The following is a 21,601-nucleotide window of genomic DNA, read 5'->3' as shown; positions in this document are numbered from 1 at the left end:
TACAGGTTGATTTTGGTCTCTACTCTAATAATTCCGGGTTTGGTGATATCTTCAATTCTCTTCAATGGTTTGAGCTGAAAGGTGAAATTTTTCCTCTTAAAACATAATTTGAATTGTGTAATTGATTATTGAATATGTGGGTTATTATGGGATTTGGTTGAATTTGAGTTTCTGCAAATTTGATTGCCAGTTTTTTTTAGTATGATTTGATATTTGAAATGGGCACTTTTCAATTTGACAAGAGATAAATTCTTAAAAATAGAATTGGGGTTTTTTAGCAGATTAAACAAGAGTCTTTTAGGAACAAAATTGGAGCTTAATTATGGAGAAAGTGGGGATTTTGGGAGGTAAAACAATGGAGAAGCAATCGCATATGATCTGAGACGGGTTAAACTTTCGACATGTTGGTGAGAAACTTGAGAGTTCCGGCAAACCTATGGAGAAAAATGGGAGTTTTCAACACGATATAATGGAGAAACAGGAGTTTTCGTGGGTTGTTGGAGAAACAGAAGAGTTTTCATGGAGATGGACACGCAATCTACCTTGAATATGTAATTTTTTTGCTAGATAAATACTGTAATTTGGAAAGTGAATAAATAATGTGTCATCATGCTGAACTCATGTTTGTTAAGAAGAGCAAAACCTTTTAATAATGTTATGTGCACTCAATGGGGTTGGATTCCCACTTAAGTCGTTGGATCCAATTTACTCCATCCATAACTTTTTTTTTTTTTTTTTTTTTTTTTTTTTTTTTTTTTTTATTGTACTTGGTATGTAATACTTCGTATATGTATAACTAATGGTGGCAGTAAAAATCAAACGATGTATATAAAAAATGATAAGATGTGTACTATAGGATTATGATAAATATAATTACGCATGTAGTGCCACTATCATGGTATCGCCGCATATGCCCTGCTCGAGTGTTTGGACAGTGACTTTTGTGTCAATATCTCAATATGGACTCGAATTGGTTATAATTTGTTATGTATCAATATTAAATTCATATGTAAATGTAAATGGATTGAAAGATGTTGATCACTATAAAAACATTGATTAAAAAAACTAAACATTTCAAGGTTTTTGATAGTTTTCATTATCGGTTGTGGATGATTATTTGATTGTATTTGTTCACTGTATAAATATTATGAATGCATTACAAATTAATCTTAATTAATCATTCCAATCCTCTCAATTATATCTTATTAAGTTCTAATTTCATCTCATTTTTCTTTTGACAAGATAATTTTATCCCTTTTACTAATCTTATATTATTAAAATCTAATTTTCTCTCTGCTAATCAATAGTTTTTACAGTGCACTCAATTTTAACATAAATGGCAATTGATATCTTTTTCAAAAAATTCCTCTGTTTTGCCACCTAAATTTTTTTTGTAAAAAAATAAAAAAAAAAACGCACACATAGAATATATATTGCATTTTTTTTCCTTCCAAAAAAAAAAAAAAAAATCATTTCCTCTTTTATGCCACCTGAATTTTTTTTTTTTATTTTTAAAAAATACAAAATAACTTATATGAACAACTTTTTTTATACAAGTCTATAACAACATTTATCATTAATTGAGGATTAGCAATAACAATGTTGATCCCTTGACCATGATTCTACTACTATTTCATACCTGTAAGGTAGAATTCAATAATAGGTTTGAACATTTTTTAAATGAAATGGAAACGAAGTTAATTAGAGTTAGACATGATTCATTATTAATTTTTTTTTATGTAAGTAGAAATGGAGTTGGTATTGGAGATTGTTCATTAATTCAAATTATTGTTCCATTTTTTTTTGCAGTACATAAAATACTCCGTTGACTGCGTTTCACCTTTAGCTTAAATTTCTACACCCTACAGGTATGAACAATTTATTTTACTTTAATTTTGTTAATGTGAATGTGCATGTATATTTAGATAAATTTATGATTTTATCTGCTCATAGAGGGACATGCTATTAATTTGCCACTACACTACATTACATACATATATATTAATTTGCCTCTATTAGGATTATAACATTGTAAATTGTTACAACTTACCTCTATTAATTGATGTTGTTCAAACTATAATATCGATTCTTATATATTTATGTCTTGATTATTGTTTATATAATAGATTAGAATGGACATACATACAAGTAATTATCGATTCAGAGAGAATTTGCAACACAAACATGCTAGATTAGTTGTTAGGCGAAGGTTACTATTCAAACGCACTACAAACCATGAAGATCCTATTTTCAAGCAACGTCGTTACTTATTGGAGAAAGAAGCACGATCCTTGCGACTATTAATGATGCAATTACGTCGATCAACACATCAATATCACGATGTGACACGTGAAGTGGAGCAATTTCCTAATGAGATCAATATAAATGGTACTTATAAGAACCATTAATATTTACTTTATAGCAGTAATACTAATACCTTGCATTAAGGATTCTATTAAATTTTTAAAACCTTTCATTCCAGAAAGCTCACCTAATGAAGGGATAGACAATGATGCTAGACCTGATGAGCAAATTGTCGGAAGGAGAGGTAACCACTTTGCCAAGCTACTTAACCACACACATAAGTGATGTCGACATTGTTAATTGATATTCACTAAAATAAATCATTTGCATGCAGAAGTGACTCATCAATGTCGTCGTACCGATGGGTTTGATAGACGTTGGGAGTTTGGACCTAGAACGGTTGTGTGTTCTAATTGCAAGGCCCTTATGTGGATAGAAGAAAGGGTAAAGAGTAGCAATAAAACACACCCAATGTTCAATCACTGCTGTCAAAGTGGGCAAGTTATATTGCCGCTTTTACCTTTGACACCGCCATTTTTAATGTCACTTTTGCCACATCAGCAATTCCGAAACAATATTAGAGCTTTCAACTCTATGTTAGCTTTCACCTCTATGGGTGGTCGGATTGATAACACTGTTAATGATGGTAGAGGCCCCTATGTCTATCGCATAAGTGGTAGTAATTACCATCGAATTGGAACTTTACTCCCTGAGCCGGAAACAGGTCCAAAGTTTGCACAGTTGTACATCTATGATACTGACAATGAAACATCCAACCAACTAAATCACATGGGGGGCGCGGAAGCTTCTTCCATAGATCCAGGAATTTTACAAGGACTAAAAATGATGCTTGATGATATAAATCCTTATGTCACAGTATTCAGAAATGCTGGCAATATGTTGCGCGATCAAGGTGAGCATCAAGATTTGAGAATTAAGCTCATTTGCGCAAGAGAAGGCAGACAATATATCCAACCAACCGCAAGTGAAGTGGCTGCATTGATGGTAGGTGATGGAACTGAAGACATAGGTAATCGAGATATTATATTGCAAAAAATAAATGGTGGGTTACAAAGGATTGATGAAACTCATCCAAGTTATATGCCTTTACAATACCCACTACTGTTTCCATATGGCACCCATGGATGGAGAGTTGGGACACCTAAGGCGTCAAGTATAAGTACCAGTCGAAGTACTGTGACAATGCGACAATTCTACGCATTTAGGATACATGATAGGGAAGAAGAGGGTGACACCTTGATAGATTCCGGGCGCTTATTGCAACAATTTGATGTTGATGCATACGTTGCAATGGAACAATATCGATTATCATGGATAAGGAGAAATCAAGGCAGGCTTCGCTCTGATTTATACAGTGGACTCCAAGATGCAATCAGGGCCGGAGATGTCAATGCTACTGATGTAGGTTGATTATTCATATTACCATCATCCTTCACACGAAGCCCCCGTAATATGGCCCATCATTATCAAGATGCTGTGGCAATTGTTCGTGTTTTGGGTCCGCCTTGATTTATTTATAACTTTCACTTGCAATCCAAACTGGCCTGAGATTGTAAATGAGATATCTACACGTGGAAGTCGTCGCACTGAAGATAGACAAGACATTGTAGCACGTGTTTTCAAGATCAAATTGAAACAAATGCTTCGCGATTTGAAGGATAACAGGAAGTTTGGAAAAGTCATTGCTGGTGAGTTGTGTTGATTAATTATATAATCGTACTATATTTTTTTACATATCAAATTAATTAACATGGGACATATTTCATTTTACAGATTTTTATGTCATTGAATTTCAAAAGCGCGGACTTCCACATGCGCATATTCTCATAACATTGGCTCCAGAAGATAAGCCTAAGTGTCCAGAGGATATCGATGTAATTATCTCTGCGGAAATCCCTGACAAGGATATAGATCCTTTGGCATTTGAAACAGTTACCAAGAACATGCTCCATGGACCATGTGGGCCATGTTTAATCGATGGAAAGTGTTCAAAGAATTTCCCGAAGAAATTTTGTACTGAAACCACCTTTGATGATAATGGCTTTGTGCAGTATAGACGTAGACAACATAGAGAGCCCATCATTGTTAATGGAAGGGAAGTAGATAATCGTTGGGTGGTACCATATAATAGAGATCTATGTGTTAAGTACAATGAACACATAAATGTTGAGCGTGTTGCTGCGAGAAGTGTGGTAAAGTATCTATGCAAGTATGTTACTAAAGGTCAAGATCGAGCAACAGTTGTCATTGAAAACAATTCAACCACACGACGTGGTCAAGAGGTACGACAAGGAAACAGAGTGGATGAGATAAAACAATACTTAGATTGTCGATATGTATCGGCCATTGAAGCATGCTGGAGAATATTTGAGTTTGATTTGCAACATCAATATCCTTCAACGGAACTACTTCAGTTTCATCTACCTGGTGAACAATTTGTAGTTTTCAATGATAATGATGATCTGCACACAGTCCTTGAACGATCGAGATTGCAACAAACCATGTTAACTATGTGGTTTCAAGCTAACAAGGATTTTCCAGAAGCAAATCAATACACTTAGCAAAATTTTCCTATGGGATTTACATGGAATCGTTCTACAAAAAGGTGGGCACAACGGCAAGAAAGAACTTGCATTGGTAGATTGCCTTTTGTTCATCCAAATTCTGGGGAACGATATTACTTACGGATGCTTTTAACTAAGGTTTGTGGAGCGGAATCTTTTGAAGATATACGAACTGTTGATGGTGTCATCCACCCTACCTTTAGATCTGCATGTCATGCCTTTGGGTTGCTTGATGACGATAATGAGTGGCATGAAACTCTGTCAGAAGCCTCTAACTGGGCATCGGGTTCACAGTTGAGAAACATGTTTTGCTCCATATTGATGTTTTCGGAAGTAAGTGATCCGAAACAGTTGTGGGAACAACATTGGGGTGAACTTACGGATGACCTAGAGAGAATGATGCAACGTCAAACTAGAAACCCGAACTTACGATTAACTCCCGAAGAGATGCAGAATCAAGGATTACAAGAGATTGAGCATATATTGAATAAACTTGGAAGGTCATTGATAGATTTCCCTAACATGCCACAACCTTCTTCAGAGTTGGCACGCAATGCTTTAAATCGGCTGATAAGAGATGAACTTGAATATGACACACATGATGAAGCCAACAGATTTGATACCTTAGTTAGAGGGTTAAACACGGATCAATATAGAGTATATGCTGCAATACTTGATGCTCATTCTCGAGATGCAGGTGGCCTATTTTTTGTCTACGGTAGTGGTGGGACAGGAAAGACATACCTATGGAACACTCTGATTGCAAAATTCAGATCTGAAAGAAAGATCGTGCTCTCTGTGGCTTCATCGGGAATTGCTGCTTTATTATTGCCTGGGGGTAAAACCGCACATTCGACTTTCAAGATTCCTTTTGATCCTGATCAACATTCCGTTTGTAACTTCAAAAAAGACTCAACCCGTGCTGATTTGATCCGTGAAGCATCATTGATTATATGGGATGAGGCTCCAATGACCCATCGATTAGCATTTGAGGCGGTAGATCGACATTTCAAGGATATTTGTAGTGACAATAGAGTATGGTAAATTACGTCCATCGTTCGTGGAGTATGGTATTTGTTTTTGTACCTCTAGCTCTACTTTGTTCATTGACCATCCATAGTAAACGCACTCTCATATTCACATTCAATGTCGTAAGGGTAATACAACGACATGGTGTGTATCTTGTGTTCATTTCCTGCACTTTAACATCATTGAAGTGGGCATAAAAAATAATTTACATAATATTTCATTATTGATCCAACCTCGCACATGTATAAAGGTTACATAAATAGTATAGATAATGAAACAAATCTTTAATAAAGTAAAATATAAGCATTAACATGACAAAGAAAATCTAATATATAAACAAAAAATAGTATAGCTCTGAAATTACACTAAAACAAACATTGCTAAGAGTTACTATATAAATGTATAACAAAATTACATACATAGCTAATTTACACTGTTTAATACTTCCTTATACACAATATTTTTAGTCAAATTGTGAGAAATATCCTTCTTATTTTGTACTAAGATTTTTAGCCCGGAAGGAGATGTAACTCGTGACATTGCAACATATAATTGGCCATGACTAAACACGGGCCTAGGGAGAAAAATGCCAAGTTTGCTCAACGTCTGTCCTTGGCTCTTATTTATTATCATGGCAAAGGCCAATTTTAATGGGAATTGCCTTCTTTTAAGAGGGAGATCTATCTTCTTGTTGGAAGGTGTTAAATCAATTCGCGGAATTAGAACTGATTTTGTAGCTCTGGGACCTGTGATCACTTGTGCCTCAATCACTCTGTAACCCAATTTCTTGATTATAAGGCGTGTTCCATTGCACAACCCTATGGATTGGTTCATATTTCGCATCAATATTACCGGGGCACCAACTTTCAGCTCTAAGCAATGATTAGGAAGACCCGACAAATTTAATGAGTTTAATAATTCCATAGGCTCCATGTTATCAAGGATCCCACCATCTCCTGTATGACCCAAAGTATCCGAACTATAATACCTATGCACGTTTCCTGGTAGCATTGATAAAATTTTCGAATTTAACTCATCTACATCATTGTTTGTTGGTGCTAGAATTCCGCGATCCTTGAGGTACTCCCAATCCGTATAATTTGAAGGCAAGTTGGGGTAGACAAAGTTAATGAGATTTTGCAAACCATGTTCATCATTAGCTATCAAAAAATCACGCGGTATTTCAATCCAATTTGGTTCACCTTCCTCTGTAATGGGCACTCCTGCTATAACTCCTTCTCCAACTTTTATTATCCAATCAGCAAATTCTCGAATTTGTTCAAGGGTATCTGAGGGAACGTCACTTCGACATAAACGCATGTTTATCCTTAGGCACATAACTTGGCAGTCTCTCCAAAAGGACGCTCGATGCAAGGTAGCTGCAACAATAGATTCTCGTCCTTCATCTGGCACCACGGGAAGTATCTGTCTAAAGTCTCCACCAAGAACAACCAATTTACCTCCGAAAACTCTATTGTCACTACAAATATCCTTGAAATGTCGATCTACCGCCTCAAATGCTAATCGATGGGTCATTGGAGCCTCATCCCATATAATCAATGATGCTTCACGGATCAAATCAGCACGGGTTGAGTCTTTTTTGAAGTTACAAACGGAATGTTGATCAGGATCAAAAGGAATCTTGAAAGTCGAATGTGCGGTTTTACCCCCAGGCAATAATAAAGCAGCAATTCCCGATGAAGCCACAGAGAGCACGATCTTTCTTTCAGATCTGAATTTTGCAATCAGAGTGTTCCATAGGTATGTCTTTCCTGTCCCACCACTACCGTAGACAAAAAATAGGCCACCTGCATCTCGAGAATGAGCATCAAGTATTGCAGCATATACTCTATATTGATCCGTGTTTAACCCTCTAACTAAGGTATCAAATCTGTTGGCTTCATCATGTGTGTCATATTCAAGTTCATCTCTTATCAGCCGATTTAAAGCATTGCGTGCCAACTCTGAAGAAGGTTGTGGCATGTTAGGGAAATCTATCAATGACCTTCCAAGTTTATTCAATATATGCTCAATCTCTTGTAATCCTTGATTCTGCATCTCTTCGGGAGTTAATCGTAAGTTCGGGTTTCTAGTTTGACGTTGCATCATTCTCTCTAGGTCATCCGTAAGTTCACCCCAATGTTGTTCCCACAACTGTTTCGGATCACTTACTTCCGAAAACATCAATATGGAGCAAAACATGTTTCTCAACTGTGAACCCGATGCCCAGTTAGAGGCTTCTGACAGAGTTTCATGCCACTCATTATCGTCATCAAGCAACCCAAAGGCATGACATGCAGATCTAAAGGTAGGGTGGATGACACCATCAACAGTTCGTATATCTTCAAAAGATTCCGCTCCACAAACCTTAGTTAAAAGCATCCGTAAGTAATATCGTTCCCCAGAATTTGGATGAACAAAAGGCAATCTACCAATGCAAGTTCTTTCTTGCCGTTGTGCCCACCTTTTTGTAGAACGATTCCATGTAAATCCCATAGGAAAATTTTGCTAAGTGTATTGATTTGCTTCTGGAAAATCCTTGTTAGCTTGAAACCACATAGTTAACATGGTTTGTTGCAATCTCGATCGTTCAAGGACTGTGTGCAGATCATCATTATCATTGAAAACTACAAATTGTTCACCAGGTAGATGAAACTGAAGTAGTTCCGTTGAAGGATATTGATGTTGCAAATCAAACTCAAATATTCTCCAGCATGCTTCAATGGCCGATACATATCGACAATCTAAGTATTGTTTTATCTCATCCACTCTGTTTCCTTGTCGTACCTCTTGACCACGTCGTGTGGTTGAATTGTTTTCAATGACAACTGTTGCTCGATCTTGACCTTTAGTAACATACTTGCATAGATACTTTACCACACTTCTCGCAGCAACACGCTCAACATTTATGTGTTCATTGTACTTAACACATAGATCTCTATTATATGGTACCACCCAACGATTATCTACTTCCCTTCCATTAACAATGATGGGCTCTCTATGTTGTCTACGTCTATACTGCACAAAGCCATTATCATCAAAGGTGGTTTCAGTACAAAATTTCTTCGGGAAATTCTTTGAACACTTTCCATCGATTAAACATGGCCCACATGGTCCATGGAGCATGTTCTTGGTAACTGTTTCAAATGCCAAAGGATCTATATCCTTGTCAGGGATTTCCGCAGAGATAATTACATCGATATCCTCTGGACACTTAGGCTTATCTTCTGGAGCCAATGTTATGAGAATATGCGCATGTGGAAGTCCGCGCTTTTGAAATTCAATGACATAAAAATCTGTAAAATGAAATATGTCCCATGTTAATTAATTTGATATGTAAAAAAATATAGTACGATTATATAATTAATCAACACAACTCACCAGCAATGACTTTTCCAAACTTCCTGTTATCCTTCAAATCGCGAAGCATTTGTTTCAATTTGATCTTGAAAACACGTGCTACAATGTCTTGTCTATCTTCAGTGCGACGACTTCCACGTGTAGATATCTCATTTACAATCTCAGGCCAGTTTGGATTGCAAGTGAAAGTTATAAATAAATCAAGGCGGACCCAAAACACGAACAATTGCCACAGCATCTTGATAATGATGGGCCATATTACGGGGGCTTCGTGTGAAGGATGATGGTAATATGAATAATCAACCTACATCAGTAGCATTGACATCTCCGGCCCTGATTGCATCTTGGAGTCCACTGTATAAATCAGAGCGAAGCCTGCCTTGATTTCTCCTTATCCATGATAATCGATATTGTTCCATTGCAACGTATGCATCAACATCAAATTGTTGCAATAAGCGCCCGGAATCTATCAAGGTGTCACCCTCTTCTTCCCTATCATGTATCCTAAATGCGTAGAATTGTCGCATTGTCACAGTACTTCGACTGGTACTTATACTTGACGCCTTAGGTGTCCCAACTCTCCATCCATCGGTGCCATATGGAAACAGTAGTGGGTATTGTAAAGGCATATAACTTGGATGAGTTTCATCAATCCTTTGTAACCCACCATTTATTTTTTGCAATATAATATCTCGATTACCTATGTCTTCAGTTCCATCACCTACCATCAATGCAGCCACTTCACTTGCGGTTGGTTGGATATATTGTCTGCCTTCTCTTGCGCAAATGAGCTTAATTCTCAAATCTTGATGCTCACCTTGATCGCGCAACATATTGCCAGCATTTCTGAATACCGTGACATAAGGATTTATATCATCAAGCATCATTTTTAGTCCTTGTAAAATTCCTGGATCTATGGAAGAAGCTTCCGCGCCCCCCATGTGATTTAGTTGGTTGGATGTTTCATTGTCAGTATCATAGATGTACAACTGTGCAAACTTTGGACCTATTTCCGGCTCAGGGAGTAAAGTTCCAATTCGATGGTAATTACTACCACTTATGCGATAGAGATAGGGGCTTCTACCATCATTAACAGTGTTATCAATCCGACTACCCATAGAGGTGAAAGCTAACATAGAGTTGAAAGCTCTAATATTGTTTCGGAATTGCTGATGTGGCAAAAGTGACATTAAAAATGGCGGTGTCAAAGGTAAAAGCGGCAATATAACTTGCCCACTTTGACAGCAGTGATTGAACATTGGGTGTGTTTTATTACTACTCTTTACCCTTTCTTCTATCCACATAAGGGCCTTGCAATTAGAACACAAAACCGTTCTAGCACTACAAGAAAAAGGGTAATTAGCGACAGCCAAAGTAGTCGCAAATCCGTCACAAAAATGGATTTGCGACGGATTTGCAACTACTTTGGTTCGTTGTCAAAGACCTCGTCGCAAATCCATTTTTGCGACTAATTTTTGAACAGTCGCAAATTTAGCGACAGATTTGCAACGCCTTTGCAACTACCATTTAGCGACTAACTTTCAAATTTTAGCAACTAAATTATTGTCCGTCGTAATATATTTGCGACGGATTAGCAACTACAGAGATCAATATTTTAAGACTACTTTTGCGACGAATTAGCGACTGCAAGACCAAATTTTTGCGACTACGAGACTAAACTTTTGCGACTACGGAGACTAGTTTTATTGTGACGGATTTGCGACTATTGAGACGTTTTTTGCGACGGATTAGCAACTACATACGAGACCAAATTTTTGCGACTACAAAACTAATTATTTGTGACAGATTAGCGACTACTGAGACTAATGATTTTGCAACTAACCAATTAGTCTCTAAACCAAATTTGCAGTCGCTAAATATTTGCGACTAACTATCAATATTAGAGACCATAATTAAGCGACAACCAATATTAATCACAAAGCAAAAAAGGTACCCACGCATAAATTCAAATAACCAAAATGTTAATTTTATTCAAATATCCAAAATATCAATCAATTTTGTATCAATGTATTAAAAAACAATATTTAACTTATAAGACTAATTATTTTTCCTTCTTCCATGTAGCTTTTTCGATCTCATGATTTTCGACGAATTCCTTAGCACATTTTAAGCACTCTGCCGCTATTTTTTGGCTTTCTTCTACCTTGTTATGGTTTTCTTCCGCCATCTTCTTTAGTTCTTCAACTTGAGAACTTAATTGAGAAATCATGGAAGGAGTGGAAGATGATGCAGTAGATTGAGAAGTAGGATCACTCTTGTAATACATTCGTGAAGCACTCCCTAAACCGTAGACTTTTCCTTTCTTTTGCCCACCTACAACCTCCAAGTAGACTTTGTCGGGGTTTATCTCAATTCCTTTGTTCTTATATTCCTCAAGTTTTTCCATATATTCTCCCTGCATTAAGATATGTATTAGTAACTATGATCTCAAATGTTAAAACTTAAATAAACTAAATACATTTTTTAAAAAAAAACAACTATAATAAAAATACAAGCAATGACTCGGGACATCGTCCGGGATAAAAAATTGTTTGGACTTCTAAAACACAATTTAATTTAATTGATTTAGAGCAGCTAATAGAGTATTACCCATCAATGATGCAAGAACATGAATACAAGTACAGTCAGAGTTACCTCTTAATAGATGTTCTAGATTACAAAGGTACAACTATTGGGAACAGAGGATCATGGGTATTTTTATTATAGTTGTTTTTTTTTTAAAATAAAAAAGGTAACACTTATAGCAAAATAATTTATGTAAGCAGTTATTAGTAAAAATTTCGGCAGAGTCTCTTTTGTAAATTGAAGAATCCCCTCCTATAGGGTATGGCTTCAAAATAAACCTGTCTCAATTCACATTGTGCCATACCAAATTAATCATATGATTAATGCCGGCAAATCATTCTCATCCTCCAACTCAATCACACAAACAAATAAACAATCTATAATATCTCCATACATTAACTACCACATTTTTTTTTTTGTAATCTTAGCAAAATATAGAAGTATACTCATACCATGACTTTTTGAGACTTGGCACCCATCAATTCAACTTCATCATTGCCCACACAAACAGAATGAGTGCTCTCATAAACTTCAGCAGCAGTTGGTCAAATTCCATCCTTTTTCTTTGCCTTGTATTAGAAGAAGTTGTTAGCACAAAAAAAAATACAACAAAAAATAGGGGACATAGACTACAGAGCAATTGTAATAAAGACTAGTTATTGTCATCTCTTAGTGGCTAAAAAATTTCTACTTGCTTCAATCTTATATAAAATCACAAGTTAGCTGTTAAAATCATACACTTACCATTTTTTTAACCACTTGAGGAGTAGATACGCTACCTTGGCGATGGCCAGGGTCCAACTTCTCTAATGTTTGGCCAGATAACCGATTATCTCTTGCTTGGTTAGAACGTTTCAGAAAATCAGGATGCTTACGCTTATTTATGAATTCAGCTCGAACAGTGTCAGTCATGAAACTAACTTCCTTATGGAGAGGCATTTTGTAAACTTGGTTCAATGTGCCCCTAAGTCGGTCCCCAGCTTTTTTGTCAAATTCTCTCCTAGCCTTAACATCAAACTCAGTTCTCCAAGTATATGTACGCTGCACATAATTAACATGTAAAGCTTATAATTTTAACTCAAAATAGCATATTATACATAAATAATTTTATTTCTAATTTACAACCTGATATGGCTGCAGGAGTGTAGGATATTACACAACAGCACATTATAGTAAGCCAAAGCTCAATTAACTACCAAAGTTTAACGATCTATCTCATTAAGATACACTAAAATATTGGCATGATGAAAACCATGGGCAACTCGTGAATCAATACTCCAATAAGCTGTAACCTAAGTTTATACTCACAAATGAAAGATTACTACACATTTTTCCAGCTGTCCCTCTTCTCTAAGTATTTTCCAAATTCCTCATTAGTCTCATTCATGTAAAAAGATAGGCCTTGGATTTTCAAGAATTAAACACTGGATAAAAAATCAAAGATACCAACTTTAGTGGAGTGTAAATTGATCACTTTCCCAAGTTATTATTTTTCTAAAAGTTTTCGTTTTTAGCTCAGTTTTAAGTTAAATTTGTGTTTTTTTTTCTGTATGTTTGAGTATGTCAATCGAACTTTTTATTTTAGTTCAAGCATAGGTGGTTGATTCTTGACATTCTGATATGGGTATGAACACTTTGACATTTTATAATCTAGCCAAGTATGAACACTTTGACATTTTATAATCTAGCCAAATCAACCAATAGGTCCTATTTATTCTGGTGGCATTTTGTTTGTATCATTAATCAGTCTGAACCTAGCTTTCAAGTAATTTATCAACCTTTTTCGACTGCTCATAAGAGTCATAACGTCATGAGCTATTAAGATTGCTTTTGGAAATCAAAATTACAAGGAGCTATATGCTTATAGTCAAATTTTGCAGGTTGTGGTTGGCGGCAGGAACAAGTATCTGATTAATGGGCACCTTGCCCAACCTAGTAGGGTACAAAACCTCTTCCATTCAGTGCAGCTCAATGTGAATAATCCACATTTTCTTATTATGCAAGGGCGTATTACAAAAGTTTTAAACATGAAGCCTCCTGAAATATTGTCTATGCTTGAAGAGGCTGCTCGGACAAGGATGTATGAAATTAAGAAAGATTCTGCTTTGAAAACACTTGAAAAAAAGCAAAGTAAAGTTGACGAGATTGATAAGCTTCTTGATCAGGAAATCTTACCTGCTTTGGAAAAGTTAAGGAAGGAAAGAATGCAGTACATGCAGTGGGCTAATGGGAATGTAGAGTTAGATAGGCTTAAAAGGTTTTGCATTGCTTATGAGTATGTGCAAGCAGAGAAGATTAAAGATGGTGCAGTGTTTAATTCTTTGATTTTATTTCTCATTCATGTGATCTTAGATCAATAATGCAAGAATGAAATAGAAAAGCAATAAAGAACAGAAAATAAACGAAACACGCATTAGTGAGCATATGAGTGAGAAACGCACTCGTGTTTGCATCAGAGTGAGATTGAACCAGTTACCACCAGTAAGAATGGAAATGTAGAGCAATTATTTGCGAGGATCGGCATCATAGAATTATTTGACAGTGTCTTTTCTAATTACATTTTTGAGTTTCAACATGTTTCTATACAGGTCTACTCTTTTAAATAAAAATCATGAGAAATATATATATTTCTATAACTATTATACTACGTACTTACACCTCATTTTTTGTTGATCTCTCTCTCTCACTCTCAAAAAAAAAAAATGGGCACGCTAAAATCACTTGATATGATAAATTATTATCTGAGAAACACATATTTAAACTGATGCCCCGTCTGTTTTGCCGATGATATAATTTGACTATGTGAAGCACTACAATCAAAGGTGGACATTTCATTTTCGATCTCACACTCAAATCCACGGTGTAGGACCATCAAGTATGAGTAAATTCAAGTCAGATTCATATACAATTACATAGAAAACTAAAGCAAAGGACCATGAACACAAATTACAAATTGTATGATTTATAGCCTTGCATACAAAGATTGTCAGCATGACTTATCACTTATCAGTCACACACAACAGATTTAGCAATGAAATACCCACCATAATTCGCAAACCAATTACAAAATTTCATCCAACAAATTCATATTTACAAAAGAATTAGCAGCAGGGCCAATATTCAGATTGTTAAGGGTTTGGTTATTGTTGACAAAAATCAAAATATATTCCCAAATTCCCAAATAAAATTGGGAAAATTGCAGAAAAACAGTTTCTATTTCACTTTATTTTATTCCTAATTTATTTATTTTGTTATTTATTTGATTTTATTTACTTGTATAGTTTTATTTAATTTTTATTAGTTTAGTGTTATTTCTCCTTTTCTATTTCACTTTATTTTATTCCTAATTTATTTATTTCATTTTTATTTGTCTTGATTTCTCCTCGGTTTTGTGTTTAGGGTCCCGGGTTTCATGTCAAGTGAGTTCGGAGATCGGGGACGAGTGAAAGTGTGTGCAATTCTTTACTTTGATGGTTGCTGCCCACCTCTTATCCATCACCCCACCTTCTTAACCTCCACCACACCAATTCCCCTGCTCCCTCTCGCACACAGCAGCCCACCAAAACCTTGCTGCAACTACCAACCACATCAGCCCACCAAAACCAATCAACATCCCCTGCTCCCTCTCCTTCACTCACGCATCAAGCCATCAACCACCACGCATTCCAGCCTTACCACCAACAACACCACACACACCAGCACCAACCACCGCCAGCATCTCCTAAAACTAATTAGCCACGCACTTCTCAGCCCACCAATTTCATCCATCATCCACCAGAGCAACCCCAACTGCTACAGAAACAGGAGCCGCACCACCACAGCCCAAACCAGCCACACAATCACACCTCAATTCTACCACCATCATCCAATTGCAGCCGCACCACCACCTTCACGCGCAGCCGCAACAACAACCCAATTATCCCCTGCTCCAATTCACCTCGCAACAGCCCCTACTCACCCTCACCAACACCAGCAGCCACCCAAACCAAACCAAAATCACCACAGCAGCCCCTCACCAACACCAACAATTAAGCAATTCGGCCCCTCAATTAAGCAAAATTTACTCACAATTTGCATAATCATTAACCAAATTTCACGAAATAAGGTTAGTCCAATTGCGCAAAAAACCAGCCACACATGATTCAATTATTCGTTACCAAGAAAAACTAAAGTAGCTCGATTGAATTTTCAGAAAAGGATCCAAATAAGCCTTAATTAAGCACACATAATTGAACCCAATCTCGACAAAACGGAATTCTAGCACCACGATTTCACTAATCAAAAGCATGAGTAAAAACCTAATATATCAAAAGCAAAATTAAGCTTATGAATTAGAAAACAAACCTTAAATTGATGATCAGTGGAGAACGTAAACTGCACTACAATAGAGATTCAGCGCACGAAAATAGCGATAAATTTGATATTTTTTTATGAAGAGCAGTAAAGAGAAGAGTATGTAAAGAGAAATAGCGGCGTTATAAGAATGATTTGGAATCGCAGAACGTTTTGAATCATTCTCCGTCCCTATCGATACTTTGACTCTCGTTTTTAGAAACTTAAGTTTCTTCAAACTCAGTCAAAGTGGGGGCTTCTGTAGACACCAAATTGTGTCTCCCCAAAACCAAACCCAGTGATGAATGCCTTTCGCGTCGAACCATTATCGAATGAGGTGAAAGTGGTTTGGAAGTCGAGTGTTGCGGTTTAGTTTTAATTAAATTCTTTTCTCTCTGTTTTTGAAAATGACTTTATTTATTTGAAAATAGCCGAACCAGTTTAGTTTGGTCCATAGTTAAGGTCCAATAATAGTGTAGATGGATGGGGCTCGAAGAGATCTTTCCAACGATATATTATAAGCCCGATTCCGATGAATATTGAGGAGGTTATGGCCAAAATACTAAACTGGGTCTGGTTAATTATTTTGAATACGGCCCAATGATCTAGAGGAGGGCCCAATGTTAATTATTATTCCTAAAATTATTAGGATTAATTATAGTTTTCTAGAAGTTTCTGGAAGGTTCCTTTTAATTCAAATATTATTAGATTTAATAATTAATTATCTTTAATAGATTTTTATTTGGGATAAAATATCATTTTATTATCTTAAAATATATATTTTATCTTCTGTACGGATTCCGTAGATCAAGTTGATTAAAGATCGGATTCCGCGTGAAGAAAAACGCGCTAATACAGGTTGTCGCCGCGCGACAGACTCTGTCCCCGTGCGACAGACATTGTCGCGTCGCGACAGAGTTAATTCCTGGCGAAAGCGTGGAGTTTTATTCCTTATCAAATTCTATGATTTTCCGGATTATTTTCATTATAAATAGCGTCCGACTCCCTGTTTTCAGAATCATCAATTCACATTCAATTATTCTTTAATTTTCTCAATTCACATTCAATTATTCTTTAATTCTCTCAATTCACAAACAATCAATTCTCATTAACTCTTCCTTAATTCTTATTTTTCTCTCTATTTCTAAACTACCTTTTTACAAACACAATATTCCGCATTCACAAGACTTAGAGTCTCTTAGCCAAGTTCGAAGTTGCCTTCGCCCTAGACGTGAAAGGTTGATAATTTCTGAGGGTTTGGTCCAAAACTAGTCTAAACTTTATTTAATTTGATTTCAATTTAATTATTTAATTCTTTAATTATTTTTTATTATTTTCATTGAAGTTACTAACTTGTGTATTTTGTTATTAGAAAGAGGTACGAGGCTTCAAAGTATGTAATCTTATTACTCTCTTTCAATGTAGAAAGCATGTTTAGATTTGTTTATTATTGTCTTATAATTCCTAGTATCATGTTAGGATGCTTTTAATGCTTTCTAGTATCATGTTAGGATGTTATTTTATTGCTTTCTAGTATCATGTTTAGGATGCCTTTACTCTTTCTAATATCATGTTAGTACCATGTTAGGATTAAAGCTTTGATCTTTATTGTTTAGTGACATGCTAGGGTTTGTTATTAATCTTGTTAGTATCATGCCTAGGATCTTGCTATTGTATTTAAGCTTTATTATGCCTTATCATGCTATTATCATCATTATTGTTATTGATTATTATTATTATGTTGCTTGATTTATATTTATTGTTATTGCTTGATCACGCCTTTTATGATTGTTAAAGGGAATTTGTACTTGAAATCATGCTTAATAAGATAATTAATAATTTGGTTTAGGCTAATGTGATTTTAATTCAAGTGATCGCCAATAATAGATTTGTTTGTGCATTAATTTCAACCAACATAGATTAAACAGGGTAGGTTCAATATAATGTTTGTATGTTATTCGAAAAGCGCACATGAATACGAGCAGAACAAAGTAGAGGCCTATTTTACAGGGCGGGTCCTTTCTTTTGTAGATTGGATTCGTACCCTCATCCCCGGACCCTGTTTGGTTCAAGACCTTATGGAGTAGTTGATGGTCCTTTTGGATTGTCTTTTGGGTTTACAAGTTCCTAAAACTTGTTGGCGACTCTTTTTGCTCTTTGTCTTTCCCTTTGGAACGCCACCGTACTTTAGTGTATGATCACAGTGGGGTTCAAGTTTGGGGTTATCATAATGCTTGAAATATTCCCTAAAGTTTTTGGCGACTCCACTGGGGAGGATTTCTATTTATATTCCTGAAATTTATTTAATTTTGGCAATTATTTAGAATGAGCGGATGAGACTCGAAAAATTCTAAGTATTTCATGTGCGTGATTTGATTAACATTATTGTCATATGCATTAAAAGGTCTTCATGGGAACACCCCATGAGTCAATCCATAGGAATTTTACACGTAGGAAATTTGAGAAATATCTTTCATGACTAGAATCGAAAAGATGATGCGAAATCTGGAAAATTCGAAGAACACAGAAACTTGCCAAGGCATGTAGGAACTAGCGTCTAGAAAACAGGGCTTGTCGCCCGTAAAAAGTTTCTGTCGCCTGGCGACAGTTCTGTCGCTTGGCGACAGAAGCTTTTTTGCGGCGACAGTCCCTGTAGTCTGGCGCAAAGTTCTTCCAATACCGAGCCAGGGGTCTGCCTTCTTGCTTTGACCATTTCTAGTGTGGTTGGCTCGATTTTGCTTATTGATTGAGTCATTTTCTCACTTTTCTGAACCCATATGTGTTCTACATATGGATATAACCCTCTGGGGGTTCCTGCTTCACCTGCCCAATGGAATATTCCACTATCATGTGCAAAGTTCAGATTTGGGTACGTGTAATGTTTGTGAATCCACCAAACCATGGCGTCGAGTTCGATTTCATCACGAACTCGCGGAATCCTGTCCATTCGCTCCAACCCTCTCGGTAGGCTTGTGTGCAATGCATATGGATTCTTAACCATGGACCTTTTTGACTTAACCCATATCCTCGAACTTTAGAGAACTAGAGCCATGGTTAGGTTGCAAACTCATCTTGTGACTATGTGAACTACTTGTGCACCCTTGCTTGTATTTATTATATATGTGTTAACCGTTTGTTTGACTTGTGTTAAAGACTAAATAAATTGACTAATGACTAAAAGGACTTTGTCTAATTAATTAATTAATTTTGAATTAATTAAAGGCTAATAAATTAATCAATTCGACTTAGTACGACTTTAGGTATGTCCATTCAGAGTAAAATTACTGGAAACAGCCCAGATTAATGTTCCAGAAATGGCGCAGGAATTTGGACTGTGGCGCTGCAGTTTAGTGTCTGTCGCCTGGCGACAATTTTGTCGTCTGGCGACAGACTCTAAACAGTGGCGACAGTTCTGTTGTTTTAGCGACAGTCCAGTTTTCTTGCTCGAGTCACCATGACGAGTCTAATTAACACTCTACTAATCAGATTAATCAGTTTGTTAATGGTACAAACCATGTTTAAGTCTTTAATTGAGTTTAGGCACTTAAAGTCCCATGGTCATACACCAGTAGTCAAAGCATGTCACTCACATACACATAAAGCACACACACATAACATGTTTGTCACATTATGACCATGTCTAGAGAGTCTTTGAATGCGTGTTTTCCGTCATTTTTTTTAGGGGGGTAAGTCGGATATTAATCCTCCAATTTTTTAAATTCCCTTAAAATATATACCCCATTTTTTCACTTTTTCTTGTAAATCTTTTGAACATAAAGTCAAGTCAATTAGAGTCGAGTATTAAAACAAATATGGTTTAAATTACAGCGCGTGGTCAAGAAAGGAAGGGCGTTTAATCAAGGACAACACTTTTTTTCAAGTATTACTTTTTGACAAACCAATCGGTAGGAAAAGGAAAGCTAAGAAGGCAATGGCTAGTCAAGAAGAACTTAATGAAGTCAAGGGACAGGTAGCCAACTTGGCTGAAATGTTGCAAAACCTATCGCTGCAAATAAGTAATCCTGAAAAACAAAAACAAACGGACCTAATCCAGGAAAGCTTGGGCAAAATGTCCAACGACTTTAGATTTCAAGAGATTAGCTCCCAAGAGGTCTCGGTGGATAAGGACCTTCTCCCACAAAAGTTCAATCCCAATGACATCCCTAAGTTCAAGGCTATGGACAATCCTTATTTTCATTTAAGAGCTTTTGAAACTGTAATGAGTATTAAGGGGATAGATAGAAAAGCATTTCATTCTGTATTTTCATTATCCTTAGAAGCTGTATGTCAACAGTGGTACTTTTCACTTGATAAAGAAAAAACCTCTAGTTGGGAATCCATTGTGAGCGCTTTCATTGAAAGGTATAAATGCAATATACAAGTTGAACCGATCATAGAGAATTAGAAATGCTAAAACAAAAAGAAAATGAGGGTTTCACCTCCTTCTTTAATAAATGGAGGGAAACTACTGCAAAAATGGTTGAAGTGCCTAGTGAAAAAGAATCCGTTAGAATGTTCATTAAGAACCTCCAAGAAAAATACTCTAAGCACCTTAAGTACCAAAGCAACTTAAACACTTTCAAAGCTGTATATGATATTGGAATTAATATTGAAGATGACCTTGCTAAACAAAAAGTTGCTAATAACAACTCAAGTAGTGGCTGGAAAAATAAGAAGAACGACAATCCTTCTTCATCCAAATCTACCCACTCAAATAATGTTAGCACTTTTCCTCTAAACGAAGTTTTGGCAATGAATAATAATCAAGGACAAAAGAAACCATTTAGGAAGAATTATACTCCTATTGGTATGAGTTATGACACCGCATTTGATCGCTTACATGCAAAAGGTCTTATAACTCCTATTGGACCATTTGGGGACCCACCTGTCGAAAGGAGAACGGCTAGCTGGAACCCAAATGCACATTGCAAATATCACCAAGGTAGGGGTCATCCTACAGAAAATTGTTGGAGACTAAAGGAAGCCATTCAAGACTTGATCGATAGTAACAAGCTCCCATTGCCTCCTGCAAGTAAGAAACCAAGTATCAATACCGCACCGCTGTCGGATTCCTTAGCTATTTCCGACGAAGAAAACCAAGAGGATCCATCTAGCCTCATAGAGCCTATCGAGACCATTGAAGAAGAAATCTTCGAAGATGCTCTCGAATTCCATGGCCAGGAACCTGCAACCAAGCAAGAAGTAGTGGCGTTGACATTAATATTGACAGAATTGAAAAAGTTGATCTCACAAACCTTTGAGGCTATAAAAGAGAAAAATGAGTTACTTAAAAGTAGACCCCCACCTAAACAAAAGAAACCTTTTTCCCTCCAAGTAATTGACACTCCCAAAAAGAATAATAGAAAATATACTCCAATTGGGACGTCATACACAAACATGTTCAA

At 36.3% G+C, this 21,601-nt stretch overlaps 2 protein-coding genes, 1 long non-coding RNA gene and 1 pseudogene across 3 annotated transcripts; 2 read left to right on the top strand and 2 right to left on the bottom strand.

Annotated features, from left to right (window-relative positions):
* The first annotated feature begins 4,898 nt into the window (after positions 1-4,898).
* LOC145610836 (uncharacterized) lies at positions 4,899-5,933 on the top strand. The gene has a single exon (XM_081666115.1). The coding sequence runs from the start codon at positions 4,899-4,901 to the stop codon at positions 5,931-5,933; it is 1,035 nt and encodes a 344-aa protein (XP_081522241.1).
* A 408-nt stretch (positions 5,934-6,341) lies between these two features.
* On the bottom strand, positions 6,342-8,414 carry LOC145610835 (uncharacterized). The gene has a single exon (XM_081666113.1). It carries the CDS (start codon positions 8,412-8,414, stop codon positions 6,342-6,344), a length of 2,073 nt encoding a protein of 690 aa, XP_081522239.1.
* Positions 8,415-11,357: 2,943 nt separating this feature from the next.
* Positions 11,358-12,857, bottom strand: LOC145612595 (uncharacterized). Its single transcript, XR_014106654.1, has 3 exons — positions 12,609-12,857; positions 12,317-12,433; positions 11,358-11,694 (listed from the first exon to the last, which is right to left on the bottom strand). It is a non-coding gene; the product is annotated as an uncharacterized LOC145612595 (long non-coding RNA).
* A 667-nt stretch (positions 12,858-13,524) lies between these two features.
* LOC145610834 (structural maintenance of chromosomes protein 2-1 pseudogene) lies at positions 13,525-14,224 on the top strand (annotated as a pseudogene).
* Positions 14,225-21,601: the final 7,377 nt, after the last annotated feature.

This window comes from Chenopodium album, chromosome 24 (assembly GCF_948465745.1).
Source record: "Chenopodium album chromosome 24, dcCheAlbu1.1, whole genome shotgun sequence".
Lineage (NCBI taxonomy): Eukaryota > Viridiplantae > Streptophyta > Magnoliopsida > Caryophyllales > Amaranthaceae > Chenopodium > Chenopodium album.
This window is presented reverse-complemented; position numbering and strand designations above follow the sequence as displayed.